Source organism: Callithrix jacchus, chromosome 13 (assembly GCF_049354715.1).
Source record: "Callithrix jacchus isolate 240 chromosome 13, calJac240_pri, whole genome shotgun sequence".
NCBI lineage: Eukaryota > Metazoa > Chordata > Mammalia > Primates > Cebidae > Callithrix > Callithrix jacchus.
In genome coordinates, this window is record NC_133514.1 from 121,610,329 (window position 1) to 121,635,641 (window position 25,313).

Sequence of the window (25,313 nt, forward strand, 5' to 3'; positions counted from 1 at the left end):
GGCACTTTGGGAGGCTGAGGTGGGCATGGGAGGATCACCTGAGGTCAGGAGTTCAAGACCAGCCTGGCCAACATGGTGAAATCCTGTCTTTACTAAAAATACTAAAACTAGCCAGGCACGGTGGCCCACGCCTATAATCCCAGCACTTTGGGAGGCTGAGGCAGCTGGATCACCTGAGGTCAGGAGTTCAAAACCAGCCTGGCCAACATAGCAAAACCCTGTCTCTACTAAAAATACAAAAAATTAGCCAGGCATAGTGGTGGGCACCTGTAACCCTAGCTACTCAGGAGTCTGAGGCATGAGAATCGCTTGAACCTGAGAGGTGGAGGTTGCAGTGAGCTGAGATCATGTCATTGCGTACCAGCCTGGGAAACAGAGCCAGACTCCATCTCAAAAGAAAAAAGTAAAGCTCACATCACCAGTGTCTTAGAAAGGGACACCAAAAGTGCAGCAGGCAGGTGATGTGCGTTGAAAGCTCAGCTGATTTTGCCGACCATGTCTGCAGAACAGGAACTTCCTGTGAAGAGAGAATCGGTGGGAATTTCTCATTTCTTCCTCCTTTGTGGTGATGCCTAGAAATGAAATCAGCATGACTGATCGTGTTGGCAGCAGACTAAAAGTGGCCTCCCCTCTGCCACTGACTTCCCTAACCTCTGCAAAGCTCATTCCCACCTTAACTAGATTCCACCCCACAACGAGTCCCAGGAAATACAGTGATAGTAACAGCCACATGCTCTCAGCGTTGAACAGACCTTTATCCTCACCTTGCCCCCACTTCATTTATGAGAAAAGTGAGAGACCCAGAGAGCTCAGGGATGCGCACGTGGGCGGCCAGGCTCAGACCTGAGCGATTGGGGCTGGCGCCGGGTGCCGCTCCTCACCATCACGCAGCCGCCGAGCTCCCTCCCAGCCCGCAGAGAACAGAGTCCCTTCTCTCTGCAGAGCTCTTTTCAGTCCGCATTCTAAGCACCATGTCACCCGCAAGCTCCCTGAATCCATTCCTCACGAGTTTAGCAAAATACAGGGAAACGTTGGCCTGTGCACGTGTTAGGTTTTTGTTAAACATGTGAGGTCCCTTAAGTCCCTGCTTCCCAAGTGAGAATCACGGAGAGGCACCCTGTCATCCTGAGTCGTCTGAGGAGCCCTGCCATGCGCAGAGCCAGCACTTGGGTCTGTGCTTTCCCTCTGTCTCCAGTGTTCAGGAACTCTCTGCCCTCCAGCTCCACACGTGATGTCCCCTTAGCTAGACCACTGCCAGATGTCCCCATTGTCCTTGCTTCCCTGGATTCCCCAGCCCCCACGGTGCACCTTCACCCCCCTCCCAGGCCACACAGCTATAGTGCTGGTTAGCACCCTAGTCTCCTGCATGCTCCACAAGGACAAGTCACAAGGTGTGTCAGGTCCTTGTACCTGCTGCGAGTTTGTCAGTGTGAACTTGAGTGCATGCAGATTTCAGAGGAAGACCAGGCTCTGGCAGATTCTAAAGCCTCAGGACAGCTGAGCTGTGGGGCTCACAGCTACCAAGAGCCCTAGGGCACCTGCCTCGGACTCCATGTCCTTCAACTGCATATTAGCACCAGTCACCCCAAGGTATTATGAGCCTGTCCTGTGGTCTTAAAAATAACTTTAGGCCGGGTGCAGTGGCTCATGCCTATAATCCCAGCACTTTGGGAAGCCGAGGTGATGAATCACCTGAGGTCAGTAGTTTGAGATCATCTTGGCTAACACGGTGAAATCCCATTTCTACTAAAAACACAAAAAACTAGCTGGGCATGGTGGCACGTGCCTACAGTCCTAACTACTCGGGAGGCCGAGGCAGCAGAATCACTTGAACCCAGGATATAGAAGTTGCAACAAGCCGAGATCATGCCACTGCACTCCAGCATGGGCGACAGAGCAAGACTGTCGCAGAAGAAAAAAAAGGAACTTTGAAAAAAGTAGGTAAGAGCTTGGGAAAACCCTTGCATGTGGCTTCAGGCTTCTCTCATCCCTAACCATTCATTTTGGCACGAGTGCCTACACTTCAGGCCCCTTCTTGCTATAAACACACAGGGAATAACTCCCATGATAGGAAACATTGCAGACCCTTTGTGGCCCATAAGGAAATCTTCATATGGCCCATCATCAGCCCTGGGCTGGGCTGGCCACCCGAGGCTCTCTCAGCCCAAGTGTGAAGGAGCGCAGGACAGCACTGGGCATCCGTGGTATCAGCGTGAGCCATGTTTCATGTCTCTCTGTGACCAAAGAAGGTCCCAACAACTTACTAACTCATAGCCTATACGACTAATGGAAATTGTGGTAGGATTTGTGTTAACATTCTCAGCTTTTAATTAATTCCAATAGTGTTTCATATAGTACTTCAAACAAAGGTGAAAAATCCTAAAGGTACAGTAAGCTCTAACTCTTTTTAAATAAGTTTTCCCATGCCTGCATCTTTGCAGTAATTATTACAATTAGTTACCTTTTTTTGCCGGGGGTTGGGGGGAGAGCAGAGTCTTGCTCTGTCACCCAGGCTAGAGTGCAGTGACATGATCTCAGTTCACTGCAATCTCTCCCTCCTAGGTTCAAGTGATTCTCCTGCCTCAGCCTCCCGAGTAGCTGGGATTACAGGTATGCACTACCATGCCTGGCTAATTTTTGTACATTTTCAGTAGAAATGGGGTTTCGCCATGTTGGCCAGGCTGGTCTTGAACTCCTGACCTTAGGTGATCCACTCGCGTTGGCCTCCCAAAGTGCTGGGATTACAGGCATGAGCCCCTACGCCTGGCCTAGTTACTTTTAAATAGTATAGAATTTGCTAATTGCACCTTGAGTTTGAACAGTGTGTTTCTTCCTTGGAAGTCATAAAAAAGCATAACCATTCTCACTTTCTTCATATTTTAAAAATCGTGGATTTGAAACATTAAAAGGAAAATGTGGGGCACCGTGGGGATTATTCTTTAAAGAACTAGTGCCTGTGTCAGTGAGGCCTGGATGCCTGCCCCACGGCCCAAGCGCGCCCCAGCGTCCCCAGCGCCTGTTCCGAGAGCTCTTCTTTATATCAGGCTTTATGTAAAGTGACTTGGAGTGCCCATCATGAGAGACACGCCTGTGACCCTCTTAAGCACTCATACTCTGAATTTGGTTAGGTGGGAGATTTGAAGGGGCAATGCTTTTAAGTTAAGCTTCTTTGAAAATAAATAACAAGTTTGCCTTCACCTAGAAAATCAGTATCAAGAAGTGAGCAAAACCCAACATGACGTTTTTACAAAATAGCATAATGAGACCAAAGTCATGTCTCTGAAAGAGAAACTGACTAGGAACTAGAATCGCTGATCGGTTTGCTTTTCCTCTGCATTCATCTCATCAGCTCTGGAGGGAAGCGATGGCCCACGTGACTTTCCTGAAGCAGGAGGGGTCAGGAGCAGGAAGGACTAGGCGTGCACTCAGTGCACAACAGGGAGACCCAGAGAGGGGCCGGGGACCCCAGGGGTGAGGATGGGGAAGCCTAGGGTGGCGGGGATGGGGCTGTAGGAGGGGCTGGGAGGGACAGGACAGCCTGGGGAAGTTCCTGTGACCCCCCAAGCCCACCCTGCCCTCCCACTCCAAGCAGGCCTGGGGAATGCAATGCCATCCCCCAGGAAAAGAGCCCCTAGGCCAAGTCCTCTTGGGGAACCCCTGGTGGGTGCAGCACTGTGCACCTTAGAAGTCAGAGGCTCCGAGACAGACTCCTGATCTCATGTGCTCACAGCTCATGTTCTGCAAAAATGCTTTGGGGAACGCAAGTCCGAACTGGCTGGAGGTATCTCCCCAGTGATGTCAGCAGTTCCCTGCAAGGACCTCACACTCAGCACCACCGTCAGCCATTCCTAGGTGTGGGTCTCCTTTATATCCTTGCTAGTGGCTCAGATGGAGAGCCTGTGAGTGCTCTCGTTCAAGTTAGATTGAACCTTAATTGAGCACCAAGAGGGTGCCTGACATTCCCAGCGAGAGCTCTGGGCAGGAGGAGCATGGGGTCCCCAGGGAGCCGTGTGCGGACATGAGGGACAGGAGGCTATGGGGTCCCCAGGGAGCCGGGTGCAGACCTGAGGGACAGGAGGCTGTGTGGTCCCCACGGAGCCGTGTGCAAACCTGAGGGACAGGAGGCTCTGTGGCCTTATCAGAGAGCGTCTTGAGAACTGCTTCTAGCCATGATTGGAATAACAGGAAACAGATTTATCTTCCAAGCCTAATCCAGTGGGAAACACGAGAAGACATGTGAAAACACATGAAAGAAATGTTTTCAGACACTGGATAAGAAGAATTAGGGACAGGTGCCTCAGAGAAAGAGAACAACTCTCTCCCATGTGGAGCCAGCAGCCAGAGAGCCTTGAAAGCTCTGCGTTCCAGGAGTCCTTGCACCTGCTGCCAAGTTTGTCAGAGTGAGCTTCGGTGTGCAGCCCTCAGAGGACGGGCTCTGGTGGATTCCAGGCCCAGCCTGTGCCAAGGTCGGCACAGATTTCCTTAGTGCCAGCATCGTGACGCACTGAGAATAAGTTGACTTAACGGACTTTATAAAAACTAAGTTTTTGCTCTTCTAAAGACAGTACTAAACAAATAAAAAGGCAGATGAGAAAAAAATACTTTTAAAACATATCTTACCGTCTTCAATTCAACCATAAGACGAACAACTCAGTGTTTTTTTTTTTTTTTTGAGGTGAAAGATTTGAACATCCATCACAAAAGAAGACATAGGAATGGCCAGTAAGCACAAGAAAATGTCTTTAGCATCACCAGTTACCAGGAAAGATCATTTTTTGTTTAGCATCGCTCGTTACCAGGAAAGATAATTTTTTTTGTTTTTCTTCCTGAGATGGAGTCTTGCTCTGTTGCCCAGGCTGGAATGCAATGGCATGATCTCGGCTCACTGCAACCTCCGCCTCCCAGGTTCAGACAATTTTCCCACCTCAGCCTCCCAAGTAACTGGGATTACAAGCATGTGTCACCATACCCCACTAATTTTTGTATTTTTAGTAGAGATGTGGTTCCACCATGTTGCCCAGGCTGGTCTTGAACTCCTGACCTCATGATCCATCTGCCTCAGCCTCCCACAGTGCTGGCATTACAGGCGTGAGCCACCACGCCCATCCGGGAAAGATAACATTAAGCTACAGAGACAGATAAGGCTCTTCCACCGGAGGCCAGGCAGAAAGGCCGAGGGGCGTGTTGGCGGGTGGGCAGCAGGGCGTCACTGCTGGAGAGAGTGCAGACAGTTGGTCGAGCTGCTTCAGAAAGCAGGCTGGCAGTTTTTATGAAATTAAACATTCGCTCCCGTAGGCCCCAGCAACCCCCCTCCTCAGTGTTCACCCAGGAAAAAGGAAAACACTCATGCTACCACCCAGACCCTTGCAGGGACACTCTCACAGCTTCATCTGTGATAGCCACAGACTGGGAAGACACAAACCTGGCTGGTTGGGGGAAGAGCTGCACTGTGTCCATAGCTCAGGGCACTGCCCTGCAGCACAGAGAAAGCAGAGGACACTCGGCAAGGTGGGCGAGCCCTGACACTGCCCAGAGAGATGGCAGAGCCCACCTGGAGAGAGCAGAGACCCACTCAGCCGACCCAGAGAGACCTGCCCAGAGAGAGCAGAGACCACCCGGAGAGAGCAGCCAAGTGCTAGAGAGCTCACGGCAGTGAGGGAGGCAGGGGTCTCCCACCCGTCCCGTCAGTCCTCCTCCTTCCAGGTGACAGATGCTCTGCGCATGATCACATGGCGGTTCCATGACACTCGTCAAAACTCATCTCACACGCTGAAAGGTGCACCTCAAGAGAGTAGGTTTATGACAAGGAGGCAGCAGTGGGGTTTTCTGTTGTTAAAGGTTGAGATTGGGAAATTTCTAGCATAAATAAAGCAAGAGCTATACAGAAATCGTGACTGCACGTGATCCTGCCTGGTGCTGTGAGTGGCCACAGGCCTGTGTGCACACGGGACAGAGTTCTCACCCGTCAGAGGGATGACCCGCCATCTTTCCTCGCAGTAGGGCTCTTCTTAAATTATTTGGCCCTGTTCCTAAATTCTAAGCAGAGTGGGAGTTGTTCAAAGAAAAATAACAAAAGCAATTAAAGATTTGGAGGAAAGTCCAACAGTGCTGTACAAGTTGAACCTAATAAAGAGATTAAAGGTTGAATTTCTGGGTAACGTTCTCTGAGCATGTGGTGTTCAGTGCCCAGCAGCAGCCCATCAAGAAAACAGTAGGACATGAAATCGACTACAAGTTCCTTAGAAGAAGATGGTTCTGTACAGCCCACAACAATGTAAAAAATAGAACAGTCTGCATTTAGCGACCGTGGAATCTCAGTCATATTAAAACAGAATGCAGCCTATAGATAGCCACGTGTTTTCAGGGCTAGAAGGTGTAGGGCTGTGGTGGCCCCACATGGTCGTGGGATGTCCCTTATGCTGTGTTGAGATGCAGGATCCAAGAGGTAATGAGACAGGACACAGAAGAACTGGTGAAGAGCATCTGGACTCGGGGGGCCATGCCACCTGTGAGCGGAGATCAGCAGCAGCCTCCAAATGCCCAAGAGCATCTGTATTTATTAGGTACAAGCAAGGGGCAGGGTTGTGCGTGAGGTCATCATCTATAGGCTTAGTGATAGGGCATACATAATTACATGAGTTACAAGTGAGGGAACCACCCCATCATGTCACCTGGGCAGAGAGGTGGGCCGTGCGCAGCAGTAGAGGGCCATGTGCAGGAAAGGGGTCCACCCCCATTAGGTCACCGAGGCAAGGAGGTGGGCTGTGTACAATAAGTGTCCTGCGCAACACTTCTTATCTGGGGGCTGGAGACTTCAAAGGACTTCTAATAGAAGGATACTGCAAGCTAATGCTGTGGGAACTGACAGACTTGTGCGTTTCTCTTAAGATATTTATGGGAGGATTCTTTGAGCTAGCACAGAGAGGAGAAAAGACTGACAGTGTACAGCTGCCATGACTGGTCACACCAGAGGGGTTCTTCTCCCTCAGTTACTTCCAGGATCTCATGCCTGAGGCCGACTTTCCCCAGGAACTGGATGCAAGGTACTGCAACTCCGTTATCAGGAGGAGAGGCTCTTGCTCCAAGCCTGCCATACAGCATATGCCCTTTCAGGCAGGGACACCACTGCCTGGGTCTTTGGTTCTCGTCCTGGTCTGGCTGTTTTCCCGTGTACTGCTTCTGTTCTGTGACTGCTCTAGGCATACCTCCTACTACAAACTACTATATGGTTATATAGAAGGATTCTATAAATCAGCACTGAATGTGTCAGTACAGCTCCGACTACAACACCTATATGATTAGATAGAAAGATTATATAGAACTCAGTATGTTAGATAGATGTAAGCAGTAAGTTAGACTTCAAGCACTAATTCTGTAAACTAATATGTGATTATATATGAAGGATTATATAAAGGAAGCAGCTGAGTAATAACACTATAAACTAAGATACTCTTCAGGCACTAGTTGTGCGTGGGGTCTGGACAGTTCTCCTTCCTCGGTGCCCATGGGGGGTGTTACCCACAATAAGATACAGTGGTGTCATGGGTTTTTTTGGTTCTCTGCCACGGGATACTTTCCTAGCTTGAATGCTTTCTCAAAGGTGAAAATGTCATTTAACAAAACAAACCAAAAAAAACACAGCCAAGTGCAGTGGCTCCGAAAGTGGCACTTTGGGAGGCCAAGTTGGGAAGATTTCTTGAGGCCAGGAGTTTGAGACCAGCCTGGGAAACATGGCAAGACCCTGTCTCTACAAAATAACAGTAGCCGGGCATGGTGGTGCACAGCTGTGGTTCCAGCTGCTCAGGGGCCTGAGGTGAGAGGATCCCCTGAGCCCAGGAGGTCAAGGCTGCAGTGAGTCATGATCGCACCATTGTACTCCATCCTGGGCCACCGAGACAGACCCTGTCTCAAAACCAACAAACCAGCTGCACTTCCAGGGCAGTGGGAGGTGGGATAGATGAGTTCCTCCCCGCTCCTTCTGCTAAGTTCAGCGAGAAACTGGGGAAATCACACACAGAAGGCTCTGAGTGGGGAGCGAGGTGAGCAGGGGGTGGGGCCCTTGGCTCCAAGGAGCAAGGCAGAAAGACCTCCCTGGGTTTTCCAACAGCTGGAGCCGAAGGAGCCAGCAGCCTGGAAACAGCCCTGGGTGCAGAAATTTAAAATCTAAAAGTCCCATCGAGGTCCCAGCCTCTCCAACCACACGTCCACGAAAGGGTCGCCAAGAAGACAGATGACATGTCTTTCAGAAGATGATCACACTATCCCAGCCAGATGCCAGGGAAAGGCTGTGCCCGCCTCCCCTCACCAAAAAGGCAAGTGGAGAGCTAAGAGTGCCACTTCATGAGATGCAGCCACGCCCCCATCTCCAGGGTGATGGAATGGGAGGCAGGACTCCATCCCCGGTGTCTTGGTAGTGAGCCCTCAGTGTCAGTGGAGGCCGCACGGGGAATACAAACTCCTGCCCCTGCACAGCAGCCAGACAGTGCCCTCCCCCAACCAAAGCAGGGCCAGGACCCTCCAGAAAATCCAGAGTCGTATGCAATACCCATAACATGAAGGTTTCCATCAGAGCCACTTGCCATACCAAGAACCAGGAAGATTTCAAGGTGAATGGAAAGACGGTCAATAGAAGGCAGCCCTGAGATGGCAGAGATGTTAGCATTCTCTGCAAAGTTTGGGAAACAGCCACGGAACGTGCTCTAAAGAGAAATTACAAACACACTGGGAGCAAATGGTAACATAGAGCAGCCCAACAGACAGATGCAGAGCAGAACCAAATGGAAATCTTAGAGATGAAAAATAGCCCAGACAAAAAATGCCATGGCCGGGCTCAGCAGCAAAATGGAACAGACAGAGGACAGACGCAGCGAACTGGAGACCAAAGAGCAGAGAGTGCTCAGTGAACAACAGAGAAAAAAGTTGACCAAAAAAAAAAAAAAGGATCAGAGCCTCAAGGACATACAAGGTGGTCTCTGCACCATTTGTGCCCTGGGAGTTCCAGGGGAGGAGGGACAGGCCAGGAAAGTACTTGAAGGAATAAGAGCTGAAAACCTCCCAGATTTGGCCAAAGACGTAAATGTACAGATTCAAGAAGGTAAGCAAACCCCGAACAGGATGAATTCAAAGAAATTCACACTAAGATAATCATAATCAAACTGATGAAAACCAAAGACAAAGAAACCCTATTGAAAGCAGCAGTAGGGAGACAGGAAGTAGGGACGATTGAACAGCGTGCAGGCAGAGGGACTGCAGTGCGGAAAGGCCTCGTGGGCACAGATGCTGCAGCTCTGAAGGCCGCTTCTGGATTTGAAAGGGGGTATGGGCAAGACACGTGTCTAGCAGTGCCTAAACAGTCTCCAAACTCAGCAGTGCAGGAGCAGTCCAGTTAGGAAAAGGAGAGAAGGCGCAGAGACAGCTGCCCTGTGTGTCACATGTAGAGACAGCTTCCCTGTGTGTCGGACACACAGACTGCAAGGAAGCTCCTGAAACGATGCCCGCATCGTCAGCCACAGGGAGACTGGGTTAGACGACAGGACGCTCCGCCTCACATCTGCCAGAATTGGGGGAAGCGTCACCGAATCGGTATAGCTCGTGTATCACCTTAGGAGTGTAAATCCTGCAGTCTGGAAGATGTTTTAGCGGTTTCTTTGAAAAACTGTACCACCACCATGTGACCTGGCACTTAGACTCCTAGGCCTACTATCTCAACTGGCCCTCCTGTCCAAAACAAATGGAAACTTCACCAAAAAAATGTGCAGTGAATATTTACAGCAGTTTTATTTGTGTTAATCAAAACTAGGACTAACCCAAATGTACTTCAGTGGTTAATCAAACTGCTTCATTTGTCCGCCACAAAATACTAGTCGGCAATAGAAAGAAATTAGCTGTTGATACAGCAGATGAATCTCCAGAGAATTGTGCTGCATAAAAGATGCCAATCCCCAGAGGTACCGACTGTAGAGAGCCATTTGCATAGCATTCTTCAAATGACCAGATTGGAGATGGAGAACGGGTTTGTGCTTGCTAGGGGTGGGGAGGAGCTGGCAGAGGGAAGTGGTTGCAGCTATAGAGCAGCCGCAGGAGGGACCCTGTGCGAGGCGTGCTCTGGGCAGGAGGTGTCCATGTGGATTCTGGTGGGGAGGCTCACAATGACCTCAACATAGAAAGGTAAACGTATAAAAATCATTCTTCCACCCGTAAGTATTTGGACGTACAGAGAATGTTATTGGGCCATGAGATACATACTCAGTTCTCTGCAGTAATCTTACTTGGTTGCCAACTTGCTTTTTTGGTTTCGTGTAATATTTTTGTTTATTTTGGAGCTATGCTGTAATACACAGGTCTGTTCGCTGCGGTGCGGTAGAAGTGTCTCAGGTTCACTGTACTCTGCTCTCGGTTCGGCAGGTATGCGACCATATACACCATGTTCCCCGTGTTCTCCTTAGTGCTGGACCAGGATGTGAAGCCAGAGATGGCGATGCTGTACCCGGAGCTGTACAAGGACCTCACCAAGGTACGGGCCTCAGCAGGCATCTGCCTCACCATGGGCACCCACGCCTGGCATTTTACATGAGTGAGAAACAGGCCAGTCAGAGGCATTTCCAAGCATTTTGTGAAAAACATTTCTCTGTCCTTCCAGATGTTTTTTTATGTCTCCTGATTTTTTTTTGGCATTTTCCCTTTGAGTTAAATTTCAAAAGGGGAAAAACATCTCTGAAAAAAGTTTTCTGAAATGTTTGCAGTAAAGCTGTAATTTACATGAAATTAGAAGTGTAAAGGATGCTCTAACCATTTGTGGAACTTGTGTGAAGTGAGCTCACCAAATGTCAGAGAAGAGCTCACTTTGTAATTTCTGTCGAAAGGCTCCCCGGTCAGCCTCGCTGCACCTGCCGCGGAAGAAGCATTCTGAAGCTGGGGGTCCTGGGCTGTATGCTTCCCGTGTATTTCCAAATCTGTCAGTAGTTGTGGACTTCAGAATTACATCTGAAAAGTGATTGACAATACGCTTGTCCCTGAGATCCATAGGCTATTTTTTCAGTGATGCCCCAAGTAAAAAATCCAACCCAGAAAAACTTCAGTCACCTGAAACTCTGTGAAAGATGCATTTATTTGGCTTAAAACTGTGCTGTGTTAGGATTAAAATATTCTTACAGGAGGCTTTGAATTCATCATATTCTTTACGACAGCGTATTTTATACCATAGGACGTGTAAGATACAGGGTAGACAGAAGCGCGGCTCAGCTCTCCAGACACAAGTCACGCTAACTCTGGTATTTCCCACAAAGCTCGCTTTTCTGAACCAACACTGAGAACAAAATCCACTGATCCTCAATTAAATTTAGATTTACAGTCGGTAAATGACAGGCATCTGAAATTATCAACTCAGATTTTAAAGCAGTACCTGTATGGTAAAGAATTAGATTAGGCGTTAAAGAAACTAGACTTCAGTTAAGCTAACAGCCAACAGATTCTAGTCCAGCTAACCGCTAATTAACCAATTAGATTCTTACCTAGCTAATCACAAACTAGGAAACTTGACTCCTGTCTATCTAACTAGGAACTAACAAACTGTATACAGCTAACCACTAACAAACTAGACTCTTACCTAGCTAACCGCGGACTGACAAACTAGACTCTAGTCCAGCTAACCCACTCAGAGAGGTGCTGGGTAAGTCGTCTTAACATTTTGATTTCTTGATGTTATTGTAAGGGTCTAATGAAATAAAGACTTTAAAGTTTCTTGAAAAAAATATAAAATTCCCAATACTGTTATAATCAGGACAAATAAAGCTAGTTCACCAGTATCACATAAAATATAAATGCCAAGCATTATTTGATGGTGACACCGTCCTGACCGCCGGGACGCATCATCCCAGGCCACAGCTATTAGAGCTAGAAGAGAGGCCAGTTTAGCATCCTAAACTGATGAAAGCATTGTGATGGAGTGCAGCAGAGTGGGGGGCAAAGCTCTGAAACCTCGGGAAGCTCGTGCGAAGCTCTGTACCCTCATTCCCAGAGACTCCGAATGTTCACTGAATGCCGCCTTACAAACATATGGCTGTACAAACAAACAAGCTTTTCCTGCTCGAGTGCAAACCTCAGTGTGCTGCGCTCAGCCCTAGGCAAGGAGGGCGAAGGTCACAAGGCGTCTTGTAGCTGCAGCTGGTGCCCCTGGATCACTGCGCTGGGACAAACTTGCGGGCGGGACTGTGACGCCACAGCCATCTTGACCAGCTGTTGGGGTCAGGCAATAACACATTTTTACTGTTTTCAAGGATTTAGATTGTACCTACTTGTATCTTTCTTTATGGATATCTAGACCATTCTAGTAACAAGATGTTCATAGGGCCACAGGTGTCTGACGGAGCAGGTAATTATCCCTAACCATGGCTGTGGAATCAGTAGGTTCCATGGTACTCACTGGTGCCATTTAAAACAATGGGGATATCCAGTCTGCTTCCGATTGAGTTGGATCTCATTAAAGGTATGAAATTTCCATTTTTGTTAAGGTGTTCAACAATTTGGAATGTTCCAGAATCCTAAAGTCAGGACGTCATGCCTACATTTTTTCGACAAAAATTCAGTCACTCATTTTCTCTGAGCTTCTTTTCTTCAAGATCTTATCTGCATTTTATGTTTTTTTTAAAAAAATCTACTACACTTCAAATCCTTTGAAAAGAAAGTAGCACTAAAATACTGAGCCACTAAAGTTAATAAAATTTAGTTATTTTTCCTTATTGAAGCTAAAGAACTATTTTGAAGCTTTCTCTTACTTCCGAACAGTTTGCCAAGGTAGCATAGACTGCAGCTTGCCTCCCTGTCTGATGATCAGGGCGGCTGGAGACTGGACGAGCCGACGCAGTGTGTCCCAGCCAGCAGGTGTCCATGGTCACCGAGTCCAGCCTGGACTGGACGAGCCGACGCAGTCTTTCCCAGTCAGCGGGTGTCCACGGACACCGAGTTCAGCCCGGCGGCTCAGGCGCCTGCGGTGTCGGACAACATAGCCTCATCCTCAACAAGCCTTCATCCTAGTCAGGATGAGAATGCAGTTAATCAGTAGCGTAGAACAACAGAGCAGAGGGCCGCAGACTGAAATGCGAGTGACTGACAAGCAAGTGCTGGTCCCGTCAGTTCTGAGCCACAGATCTCAGGTCACGTCAATTTATAAAAGACCTTCAGAGGCAAGGCGGGCATGCCCTGCGCACAGGGAAAGACTCGGCTGCAGATAAAATCTGTTGTTTATGTGTAGTTGACGACCAGTCCTTTCCATCTAAAAGTATGAATAATGCATGATTAGAAATCTCACTTACTGTCCTAATGAGGTGAGCCAGTCTAGAGTATAGACATTTGTCCCTGCTCTGTCTCCACAGCCTGAGCCCGGCACAGACACAGTATCTGTTCAGTAAGTGTCTGGTAAACAGGTGAGGCAGTGAATGAATCAGGAAAGCAAGAGGCAGGATTTCCCTCATCTTCCTAAAACTACATAGCTTTTATTCTTTACAGAAAATGGCATGTTTGCAACAGTATGTTGTTCTTTTGAAGCTCAGATTCTGCTTTGAACTAGTAAACTTCACTCAGATGAGTTCAGGCACGTAATTTTCCAGATGCTGCCAGTAAGACAGGAAACTGACCTGCTTGTGTCTCTCCTAACTCTGCGCATGACTCTGCACATGCCTTCATTTATCCTGAGTGGCATGTGACCTGTCACAGAAGCTACATGGCTCTGAGATCCAGGCCTCAGGACTAGGCAGGTGACCCTGGTGAACTGAGCCAGCCCACGTGGTCCCAACATACCTCAGACTATGGCTGTGAATTTTGTTACCAATTCATAGGCTTATAGGACCAGCTAATTAGAGACATTTGACTTGCAGTTGTGCTGATTGTATCATACAGTTCTTCATAAAATCTTTAAACCATTAGGCATTGAACTATTCAGACCACTTCACTATTTATTATTTTCTGTAGAGTACTTTCGAATGGTTTTATCTTTTGAAATGTATAATCGTATACTTATATACTTTTCAAAATAATAGTGAATAAGGCAATAAAAAAATTTAAAACAGTGAGAATAGAAAGGAGGAAATAAAAATATCTCTGTAGATGCAATAATTTTCTATGTAGAAAATCCCAGGGAATCCATACACATACACACACAACCTCCTGTGCTAGTAAACGCCATAACGTTTCAGGGTACAGGGAATAATTTTTCAAAGTCACTTTTGATTCTGTATACTAACAGTGAATAATTGGGGTTTGGAAAAAATTTTAGGCATTTATAGTAATACATGAAAGCGAAACAAGGAAGTATACCTCTAACAAAATACCCACAGGCTCTGTGTGCTGGAGACCAAGCAGCACTGAGGAAAGCAGCTGTGAAAGGTATGAATGGATCCAGGGCCTCCATGTTGTTTCACGTTGACAAGCTCGTTCTAGAATTGACAGGGGAACTCCAATGGCCAAAACAATTTAGAAAAAGAACAAAGTTGGAAAACACACTACCTGATTTCCAGACTTACTATAAAACAATAATCAATTAGACAATGTATTATTGGCAAAAGGATAGACAAAAAGTTCAATGGAACAGAAGAGAGCCCAGAAATACACTCACATTGTCAGATGATCTTTGGCAAACGTGGAAGGAAGTCACTTCCACGTTTTCCAGGAGGATCACTTGAGCCCAGGTGGAAAAGAGGTGTGTCTGCAGATGTTGGGATGACTGGTCGCCCATGAGCAACAGACCCACAACCTCTGCCACACACCTCATGCGAAAACCCACCCAAAATGGATCCTGGACCTATTTGTAAAGCTCTAAACCTTCCAGAAGAAAATACACAAAAAATATGCCTGACTTTGGGTTAGGTGAAGAGTTTTTAGACAGATCAAAACCATGATCCTTAAAGAGAAAAAATAGTAAATTAGACTTTGTCATCATTTAAAAGGTTTTGCCAGGCATGGTGGCCTGTCATGCCTGTAACATCATCACTTGGGGAGGTCAAGGCAGGAGGATCACTTGAGCCCAGAAGTTCAAGACCAGTCTGGGCGATATAGTGAAACTGTGTCTCTACAAAAAATAGAAGAAATTAGCTGAGCATGGTGATGTGTGCCTGTAGTCCCAGCTCCTCAGGGGGCTAAGGTGGGAGGATTGCTTGAGCTGAGGAGGTTGAGGCCACAGAGCCGTGATTGAGCCACTGCACTCCAGCCTGGGTGACAAAGGGAGACCCTGTCTCCAAAAAAAGAGTTTTTCTCTGCAAATGATACTGTTAAGGAAATGAAAACACAAGCCACAGCCTAGAAGGAAATATTTGCATGTCACACTTGACAAAGCAGTTGTTTCTATGTTATATAACGAACCCCCAAAACTCAACAAGAAAATAGCCCAGTTTTTAAAGTAGGCAGAAGATATTAACGGACACCACATCAAAGATGATCCACAGATGGCAGGAAGTGTGTGAAGATGCTCAGTGTCATTTATATCAGGGAAGTGCACATTGGACCACAGTACAATTCTGCATACCCACCAGTGCCACAGCGGCCCAGACACCCACAGTGGGAAAAGCTGGGGAGGGTCCAGAGCAAAGAAACTGCCCTTCACTGCTGGGAATGAAGAACCACATAGCCCCTTTGGAAGACGGTTTAGCCATTTCTTACAAAGTTAAACATGTATTTACCCCATGACCCAGTAGTCCTATTGCTAGGTATGTCTCTAAGAAAAATGAAAACTTAGATTCATGCTAAATTCTATATAGAAATGTTCACGGCAGCACTGTCATCATTGCCAAAAACTGGAAACAACCCTATGCTTTTCGGCCAGTGGATGGAACGACATGTCCATGGACGGGGACAGCCTGCGTGCGGATGGAAGGACATCTCTGTGGACAAGGACAGCCCGTGTGTGGATGGAAGGACATCTCTGTGGACGGGGGCAGGCCATGCATAGATGGAACGACATCTCCATGGACAAGGACAGCCCGTGCATGGATGGAAAGACACTCCGTGGATGGGGACAGCCCGTGCATGGATGGAAAGACACTCTGTGGATGGGGACAGCCCACGCACGGATGGAAAGACGCTCCGTGGATGGGGACAGCCCGTGCATGGATGGAAGGACGCTCCGTGGTCGGGGACAGCCCATGTGTGGATGGAAGGATGCTCCGTGGATGGGACAGCCCATGCGTGGGTGGAAAGACGCTCCATGGTCAGGGACGGCGCATGCGTGGGTGGAAAGACAGTCCGTGGACAGGGACAGCCCGTGCGTGGGTGGAAAGACACTCCTTGAACGGAGACAGCCTGTGCGTGATGGAAAGACACTCCGTGGACAGGGACAGCCTGTGCGTGGGTGGAAAGACACTCCGTGGACGGGGACAGCCGTGCCTGTGGGGAAAGACACTGCGTGGATGGGGACAGCCCATGCGTGGGTGCAAGGACACTCCGTGGACGGGGACAGCCCATGCATGGGTGGAAAGACACTCCGTGGACGGGGACAGCCCATGCATGGGTGGAAAGACACTCCATGGATGGGAACAGCCCATGCGTGGGTGGGAGAACACTCCATGGACGGGGACAGCCCATACATGGGTGGAAAGACATCCTAGTGGACAGGAGTAGCCCAGGTGCTGGGATTGTGCTTATCGGGGAGAGGGTTCCTGCTGACTCACGTACTTAGTGGGGAGAGTTTCCTGCTGACTCACATATGTAGCGGGGAGAGGGTTCCTGCTGACTCACGTACTTAGCAGGGAGAGGGTTCCTGCTCACTCATATGGGGAGAGGGCTCCTGCTGACTCATGTACTTATGGGGAGAGGGTTCCTGCTGACTCACATACTTACAGGGAGACGTTCCTGCTGACTCACATATGTAGCAGGGAGAGGGTTCCTGCTGACTCACGTACTTAGCGGGGAGAGGGTTACTGCTGACTCACATGCTTAGCGGGAAGAGGGTTCCTGCTGACTCACATACTTATGGGGAGAGGGTTCTTGCTGACTCACGTACTTAGCAGGGAGAGGGTTCCTGCTGACTCACATACTTACAGGGAGACGTTCCTGCTGACTCACATATGTAGCGGGGAGAGGGTTCCTGCTGACTCACGTACTTAGCAGGGAGAGGGTTCCTGCTCACTCATATGGGGAGAGGGCTCCTGCTGACTCACGTACTTATGGGGAGAGGGTTCCTGCTGACTCACATACTTACAGGGAGACGTTCCTGCTGACTCACATATGTAGCGGGGAGAGGGTTCCTGCTGACTCACGTACTTAGCAGGGAGAGGGTTCCTGCTCACTCATATGGGGAGAGGGCTCCTGCTGACTCACATACTTACGGGGAGAGGGTTCCTGCTGACTCACGTACTTATGGGGAGAGGTTCCTGCTGACTCACATACTTACAGGGAAAGGGTTCCTGCTGACTCACATACTTAGGGGAAGAGGGTTCCCGCTGACTCACGTATGTAGTGGGGAGAGGGTACCTGCTGACTCACATACATAGTGGGGAGAGGGTTCCTGCTGACTCACGGGGAGAGGTTCCTGCTGACTCACGTACTTACGGGGAGAGGGTTCCTGCTGACTCACGTACTTACGGGGAGAGGGTTCCTGCTGACTCACGTACTTACGGGGAGAGGTTCCTGCTGACTTGTACTTAGGGGGAGAGGGTTCCTACTGACTCATGTACCTAGCCTGAGAGGGTTCCTGCTGACTCATACGGGAAGAGGGCCCTACTGACTCACGTACCTACGGGGAGAGGGTTCCTGCTGACTCGCGTACTTACGGGGAGAGGGTTCCTGCTGACTCATGTGCTTAGTGGGGAGAGGGTTCCTGCTGACTCACATGCTTAGCGGGGAAAGGGTTCCTGCTCACTCATATGGGGAAGGGGCTCCTGCTGACTCACGTACTTACGGGGAGTGGGTTCCTGCTGACTCGCGTACTTACAGGGAGAGGGTTCCTGCTGACTCACGTACGTAGCAGGGAGAGGGTTCCTGCTTACTCATACGGGGAGAAGGTTCCTGCTGACTCACGTACTTAGCAGGAGAGATTCCTGCTGACTCACGTACGTAGCAGGGAGAGGGTCCCTACTGACTCAGATACTTAGCAGGGAGAGGGTTCCTGCTGACTCACATACTTAGCGGGTTGAGGGTTCCTCCTGACTCACGTACTTAGCGGGGAGAGGGTTCCTACTGACTCACGTGCTTAGCGGGGAGAGGGTTCCTGCTGACTCACGTGCTTAGCGGGGAGAGGGTTCCTGCTGACTCACGTGCTTAGCGGGGAGAGGGTTCCTGCTGACTCACGTGCTTAGCGGGGAGAGGGTTCCTGCTGACTCCTGTGCTTAGCGGGGAGAGGGTTCCTACTGACTCACGTGCTTAGCGGGGAGAGGGTTCCTACTGACTCACGTGCTTAGTGGGGAGAGGGTTCCTGCTGACTCCTGTGCTTAGCGGGGAGAGGGTTCCTACTGACTCACGTGCTTAGTGGGGAGAGGGTTCCTGCTGACTCCTGTGCTTAGCGGGGAGAGGGTTCCTGCTGACTCCTGTGCTTAGCCGGGAGAGGGTTCCTGCTGACTCACGTGCTTAGTGGGGAGAGGGTTCCTGCTGACTCCTGTGCTTAGCGGGGAGAGGGTTCCTACTGACTCACGTGCTTAGCGGGGAGAGGGTTCCTGCTGACTCACGTGCTTAGCGGGGAGAGGGTTCCTGCTGACTCATGTGCTTAGCGGGGAGAGGGTTCCTGCTGACTCATACGGGGAGAGGGGACTCCTGCTGACTCACATATTTATGGGGAGAGGGTACCTGCTGACTCATGTACTTAGCAGGAAGAGGTTCCTGCTGACTCACATACTTAGCAGGGAGAGGGTTCCTGCTGACTCACGTACTTAGCAGGGAGAGGGTTTCTGCTGACTCACATACTTAGCAGAGAGAGAGAGTTCCTGCTGACTCACATACTAAGCAGGGAGAGCGTTTCTGCTGACTCACATATTTTGCGGGGAGAAGGTTCCTGCTGACTCATATGGGGAGAGTTTCTTGCTGACTCATATGGGGAGAGGGTTTCTGCTGACTCAGGTACTTAGCGGGGAGAGGTTCCTGCTGACTCACGTACTTATGGGGAGAGGGTTCCTGCTGACTCACATACTTAACGGGAGAGGGTTCCTGCTGACTCACATACTTAGTGGGGAGAGGGTTCCTGCTGACTCACATACTTAGTGGGGAGAGGGTTCCTGCTGACTCACATACTTAGTGGGGAGAGGGTTCCTGCTGACTCACATACTTAGTGGGGAGAGGGTTCCTGCTGACTCACATACTTAGTGGGGAGAGGGTTCCTGCTGACTCACATACTTAGTGGGGAGAGGGTTCCTGCTGACTCACATACTTACGGGGAGAGGGTTCCTGCTGACTTACATACTTACCGGGAGAGGGTTCCTGCTGACTCACATACTTAGTGGGGAGAGGGTTCCTGCTGACTCACATACTTAGTGGGGAGAGGGTTCCTGCTGACTTACATACTTACCGGGAGAGGGTTCCTGCTGACTCACATACTTAGTGGGGAGAGGGTTCCTGCTGACTCACATACTTAGTGGGGAGAGGGTTCCTGCTGACTCACATACTTAGTGGGGAGAGGGTTCCTGCTGACTCACATACTTAGTGGGGAGAGGGTTCCTGCTGACTCACATACTTAGTGGGGAGAGGGTTCCTGCTGACTCACATACTTAGTGGGGAGAGGGTTCCTGCTGACTCACATACTTACGGGGAGAGGGTTCCTGCTGACTCACATACTTACGGGGAGAGGGTTCCTGCTGACTCACATACTTAGGAGGAGAGGTTCCTGCTGACTCACGCAACGTTTTGCATTTTGCTGCAAGTCAGAAGCCAGAGTTGAAAGTTGGTGATTCTTTTTACCTGACGCCTGGGAGGTGCGGAGCTGTAGGGAAGACTCATCAGTGGTTGCTAAAGGTGTGGGTACATAGGGTGACCGGAGACGCAGCCCAAGGGGTGTGGGTGTGGCTGCTCTGTCGGGCATGGTGGTGGCAGGCACCTGACCGTTCCTCTTTTAGAGCCCGCGGGATGGCAGCAGCATGGAGTGCGAAGGGGGAGGCGTGCAGACAGTGTCCCATGAGCCACAGATCCACACTGGGCTGGGAAGAAGGGCCTCTTTCAGCAGCCTCAAGAAAGGTGTCTGACCATGGTTCACCGTGAGGCTGACGACAAAAAGAACCGCAAACTGCGGGCTGCGTTTGGCATTTGCTTCTTACAGGAACCAGTCAGCCCATGCGTGGTAGCTAAGGAGAAACAGACTCCTCCCTATTAGAGATGGAAGTTAGAAATGAAGGGCTGGGCTGAAGCCCAGATCAGTACGCACTTGTGGTTTTTGTGAGATAAATAAATGAAGAAGTAAGCACGGACATGTGTGAGCATGGCTGAGTAAACACACACGCAGGTCCTAGGCTCTCCACCAAGCAGTGAGAATCAGGGACCCGGGCGGTAATGAGAGGGTCAGGGTGCAGACCGCAGTGTGTGGGGGAGACTGAGTGCCCCCACCACACAGAGCCCAGGCTCTTGAAGAAGGGGTTATTCCAGGGCTGAGGCAAGGAAAATAAAACATCAGCCTGGAACTTCTTGTGGAGCAAGAAACGAAGGAACTAGGGAACAAGAGTCAGTGAGGCTGCTGCGGGAGGCAGGGCAGATGGCGCCAGAGGCAGAGCCCTCCCAGGGCCAGCACCAAGCACCCTGCATGACAGCCAAACAGCAGCGTGACGAGATGATAACCAGAGAGCACAGCAGGTGTCTTCAGCTCCACTGTGGATAAGCAGAGAAAGCACCACCTCACAATGGATTCCAGTTATAAATGTGATAGGGCTGTCCAACACCCCGTGGGGGCACCCAGGCCAGCATTGTCACAAGGTCTTAAGAGACACAGAACCCAGGGATGAGACACAGTTCCCATCTCCAGGGATGAGACAAAGGCCACCATGCCTCCTGGTGTCTATCCCGGTGGGGGCATGCGTCCCCTCAACAAATGCTCCCCATAGTGTCATCACTAGAAGAACAAATCCAAATCAGGGGCCTTCCACAAAGACACCGTCTGGAGCTTTGAGGAGCAGCCAGGTCACTAAAGGCAAGGAGACAGAGGTGATGGCCAGATGGCAGCACCCAGGAGACATGATGGCCAGGGCAGCGTGGGATCTTGTGTGGGGCCCTGGGCAGGAAAAGCGCATTTGAGAAAAACCGGGACCTCTGCACCATTTCCCTTCCCAGTGCGAGTCTGTCTCCGTGGAGTGTCGCCCCACGTGGGTTGGATGGTGCCGTGGGGCTATCTGCGCTGCTCCCACAGCTTCCCTGGGAAAAAAAAGTGATCTCAAGGCAAAATGGTTAAAATATGAAGTCAAAGCAGAGAAAGTTTTCGATTTTCCTAGAACAGATGAACAGAATCGACATGGCAGCATGTGCCTGTGGTTCCAGCTGAGCCAGGACGGTCAAGGCTGCAGTGAGCTGTGAATGCAGTAGATCAAGACTCTGTCTCTACAGACACAGAATTGTGTTTACAAAGCTGCAGTCTTGGCCTTCACAGTGTAGGGAGTTTACATAGCCCATGTCTGCACCTGGCCCTGGCCCAGATGCTGCCAGTCCGCAGCAGCAAGCCCCCTTTAGGCGCACGCTGTCTGCTCGGAGGCTCTCGTCTAACCTGTCCGGTGACTTTCTAACACTTGCACTTAATGACATTGAGCTTATCCACCTAAGAATGAAGGAATGAGACCTTTAAGAAATCAGTCACCATAATTTGAGACCATTAATAGAAGAAATAAAAGTGACAGTGGAGTGAGCCCAGCAAGCAGAAGAGCTGTCGGGCACATTGCCTGCCTGCCCTTTGCTGCGGGACCACTGCCAGCACCCTCCATCCTTTGCGCTCTCAGGAGCAGAGCAGGCCGGCAGTACATGGCAGGAAGCCGGCACTTCCTCCCCAGCCTCCCTTCCTGCCAAGGCCGGGGGCGCATGCAGAGCCCGGTAAATGGGGCTTCTCTCCCGGCCTCCCTTTTGGAGGGTTTGTACTTCTGCTGGGCCGCATCTGTTTCTCCTCTTCTGCTTGCCCGTAGGATCTTTCTACTCCATGCTCCCAAACTTCCCTCGAGTGATTACAATTACAGGAATACGAGAAAATTATTTTTTTTTGTTCTAGTAGGAATCAGAGAAACTGCATGGAGGAGGAAGGCTGGGAGAATAAATTATAATAGTGAGAAAAGTGGTTACAGACTCAAGACAGAAGTCCTGCATTTTGGAGTGGCTGGTCTTGTCCCGTCGTGCCGACCCACACAGACGGACCCCATCTCATGCCACGCACGCATCAGCGTGCTTGTCCACTGCAGCACTGAGCGCTTTCATATGAATAACTGCACGCATACGACTTTGAGGTAGATTAATCGTTCCTTAAACTTCGCCAGATTCAGCCGGGCACAGTGGCTCACGCCTGCCTGTAATCCCAGCAATTTGGGAGGCCGAGGCAGGTGGATCACTTGAGGTCAGGAGTTCGAGACCAGCCTGACCAACATGGAGAAACCTCATCTCTACTCAAAGTGCAAAAATTAGCAGGTCATGGTGGCTGGTGCCTGTAATCCCAGCTACTCGGGAGGCTGAGGCAGGAGAATCACTTGAACCCAGGAGACAAAGGTTGCGGTGAGCTGAGATCATGCCACTGCACTCCAGCCCGGGCGAAAAGAGTGAGACTCTGTCTCAGAAAAAAAATAAATAAATAAAATTTTTGCTTCATTTTATTTTTTTTTATTTTTTTGAGACAGAGTTTTGCTCTTGTTACCCAGGCTGGAGTGCAATGGCATGATCTCGGCTCACCGCAACCTCCACCTCCTGGGTTCAGGCAATTCTCCTGCCTCAGCCTCCCGAGTAGCTGGGATTACAGGCACCAGCCACCATGACCTGCTAATTTTTTGTATTTTTAGTAGAGACGGGGTTTCACCATGTTGACCAGGATGGTCTCGATCTCTTGACCTCATGATCCACCCACCTCGGCCTCCCAAAATGCTGGGATTATAGGCTTGAGCCACTGCGCCTGGCCTTCATTTTATTTTTTACATTTTTTGGTACAATAGAAATTATTTTCTGAATCTGCAATATTTAATTGGTAAATATAACAATAGCATTCACTGAATATTTACTATTTTTCAGCTTTGTGCATATTTTCTTTCGTGGCTCATTTTATTTCATGCATGTGAGCCAGGTGCCACTATAATTTCTATTTCACAGAGAGGAGACTGACAAATTCAGTCCTGAGCCAGAGGACACCATGGGAAAGCGTGTGCTAGGCAGGACTCAGCTCCAGGCATTCCATCATACAGGGACCTCAGCCAGAGTGACAGACGTCGTCCTCTTCCTAAAACCAGATGGAAAGGTACCTGGCCAGGAAGAGTCTGTGTCTCCATGGAGTGTCTGCTTTCATGCTATGCTTCGTCCATAGCATGAAACCCACAGTGAATGAATCGCATCTATGAGTAACACGTCTGTCCCATCAAATGTAACCGGATTTTGTTCTCAGAGCTATAGTCTGGGAGCCATTAACAGGAGGTGTGCGCGTATTTTTCTCAAATGATCTATTTTATTGGTGTCTTTTGTACCCGTCCTGTTGTGCTTCCTTGTATTAATCTGTACTATCGTCTGCTTTGACACGGGGCACCTGGCGGGGCAGGTCTCATGTGCTGTCTCCCTGTTAGCAGTTCCTCTTGAGAGAAGCCACGCAGATGCAGCTCTGCCTTTCCACCTTTACAAATGGACCTGGCCGCCGTCCCACATGAATAACACTGAGTGCCTTTCCACCTTTACACGTGGACCTGGCCATCGTCTCACATGAATAAAACTGAGTGCCTTTCCACCTTTACACATGGACCTGGCCGCCGTCTCACATGAATAACACTGAGTGCCTTTCCACCTTTACACATGGACCTGGCCATCGTCTCACATGAATAAAACTGAGTGCCTTTCCACCTTTACACATGGACCTGGCCATCGTCTCACATGAATAAAACAGTACATTTCAGCAGATCGTTGTTTCTTATGTCAAAATAATTAAATTTCCTTTTAAAGTTTTTGAATAAAATGAGCCTTGTACTTAAATACAAATGAATTTCATGACCAGAGACCAAACACCCCCATTATCCAGGGAGAGAGATGTCCTCCGGAGTGTGTATGCCGAGAGAACCTATTTAGAGTACGTAAATGTTTCAATTCAAAGTTTTCTGCTTTTTAAAAATCAGTAGGTGCTTTATAATAAATCACAGTGTGTTTGAATCTTACTTTTGATATTCACATATGGTAAGGTCTGGGGCTCCGTCAGCTTTTACACACAGTAACTCTTGCAGCCTAGGAAATACTTAAATATATTTGTCACATACTTGTCTTTTATAATTATAATTAAACTATCACTAGCATTACAGTTGGTCAGTCTGCCCCTGCTGGGCTCCTGCGGGAACAGAGCCACAGTTCCAGTCCACGCCTCTGTTCTATGCGGCTCAGCCTGTGTGTAAAGGTCTTCAGCAGACTCGGGCAGGTGCGGGTTCAGATGGGCCCTGAGCACTGCCTGCCACCGTCCACCATCTTCCTTGCTCTCCTCTGTGTCCCCTGAGTGTCCATGAGGGTCCATCTTTCCTCTGCTTCTTTAAAGCACTCCCTGTGCCCCGTGGGTGGGACAGCCCTAAGTCAGGGCAGGACTCTGGGCTCTGGTCAGCAGGCTGTACTTCCTAGCACTGCCAGCCTCCAGTGAGAACCTGAGGAAATCACGGAACTCCTCGAGTTTCCTCGTCTGTAAATGGAAACAGCATCTGCTCGGTGTCACTGAGAGGCTGGGCTGTGTGAGAAAGTAGTTGCAAAGGCACCAAGTAAGTGGAGGCTTTCATGAAGACAAGGCCTCTCGACGTGCCACCTGACAGTTCCTGGGCACTGACGAGTAGGGGCTGTGAGTGACTCAGCCTCTCTTCTCGGACTCTAATATCTTCAGGGGTGTAGTGGGACAAGCAAGCCTGTGGCCCAGAGCTCCCCTGCCTTCGGCCCCCCAGACTCCCCTTCCTCCAGCCCCCCCAGAGCTCCCCTGCCTCCATCCCCTTGTCTCCTGCCTTCAGTTCTGCAGAGTGAAGGGCCTGGTGTGAGGACCCGTTCCATCCACCTGGGGTTATATGTGTGACACATTCTCCAGAAAGGGCTTAAGGGATAATTTTTTACTTCAGTTGAGATGTGCCATGTTTACTGAAGAGCTGTTGCCTTTTGTATCTTTTGATCTGAAGAAAACAGTAAATATAGAAATACTTGTTCACAGGAAATAAGGGAAAATGTTTTTATTGTCAACA

The 25,313-nt window shown here is 49.5% G+C and overlaps 1 protein-coding gene across 21 annotated transcripts in view; it reads left to right on the forward strand.

Annotated features, from left to right (window-relative positions):
- ATP9B (ATPase phospholipid transporting 9B) overlaps nt 1-25,313 on the forward strand; it is a 280,109-nt gene that overhangs the window by 248,552 nt on the left and 6,244 nt on the right. For 20 of the 21 annotated variants that reach the window (XR_013525960.1, XM_035271402.3, XM_035271403.3 and 17 more), the window contains one exon: nt 10,405-10,513. Coding sequence is in view for 20 of the 21 variants with exons in the window: in XM_035271402.3 (XP_035127293.3) it covers nt 10,405-10,513 (109 nt within the window). In the remaining variant the exon portion in view is untranslated. Of the gene's footprint in view, nt 1-10,404; nt 10,514-10,862; nt 14,571-25,313 lie in introns of those variants that run through there. The other variant, XM_035271406.3, reaches the window with a different exon arrangement.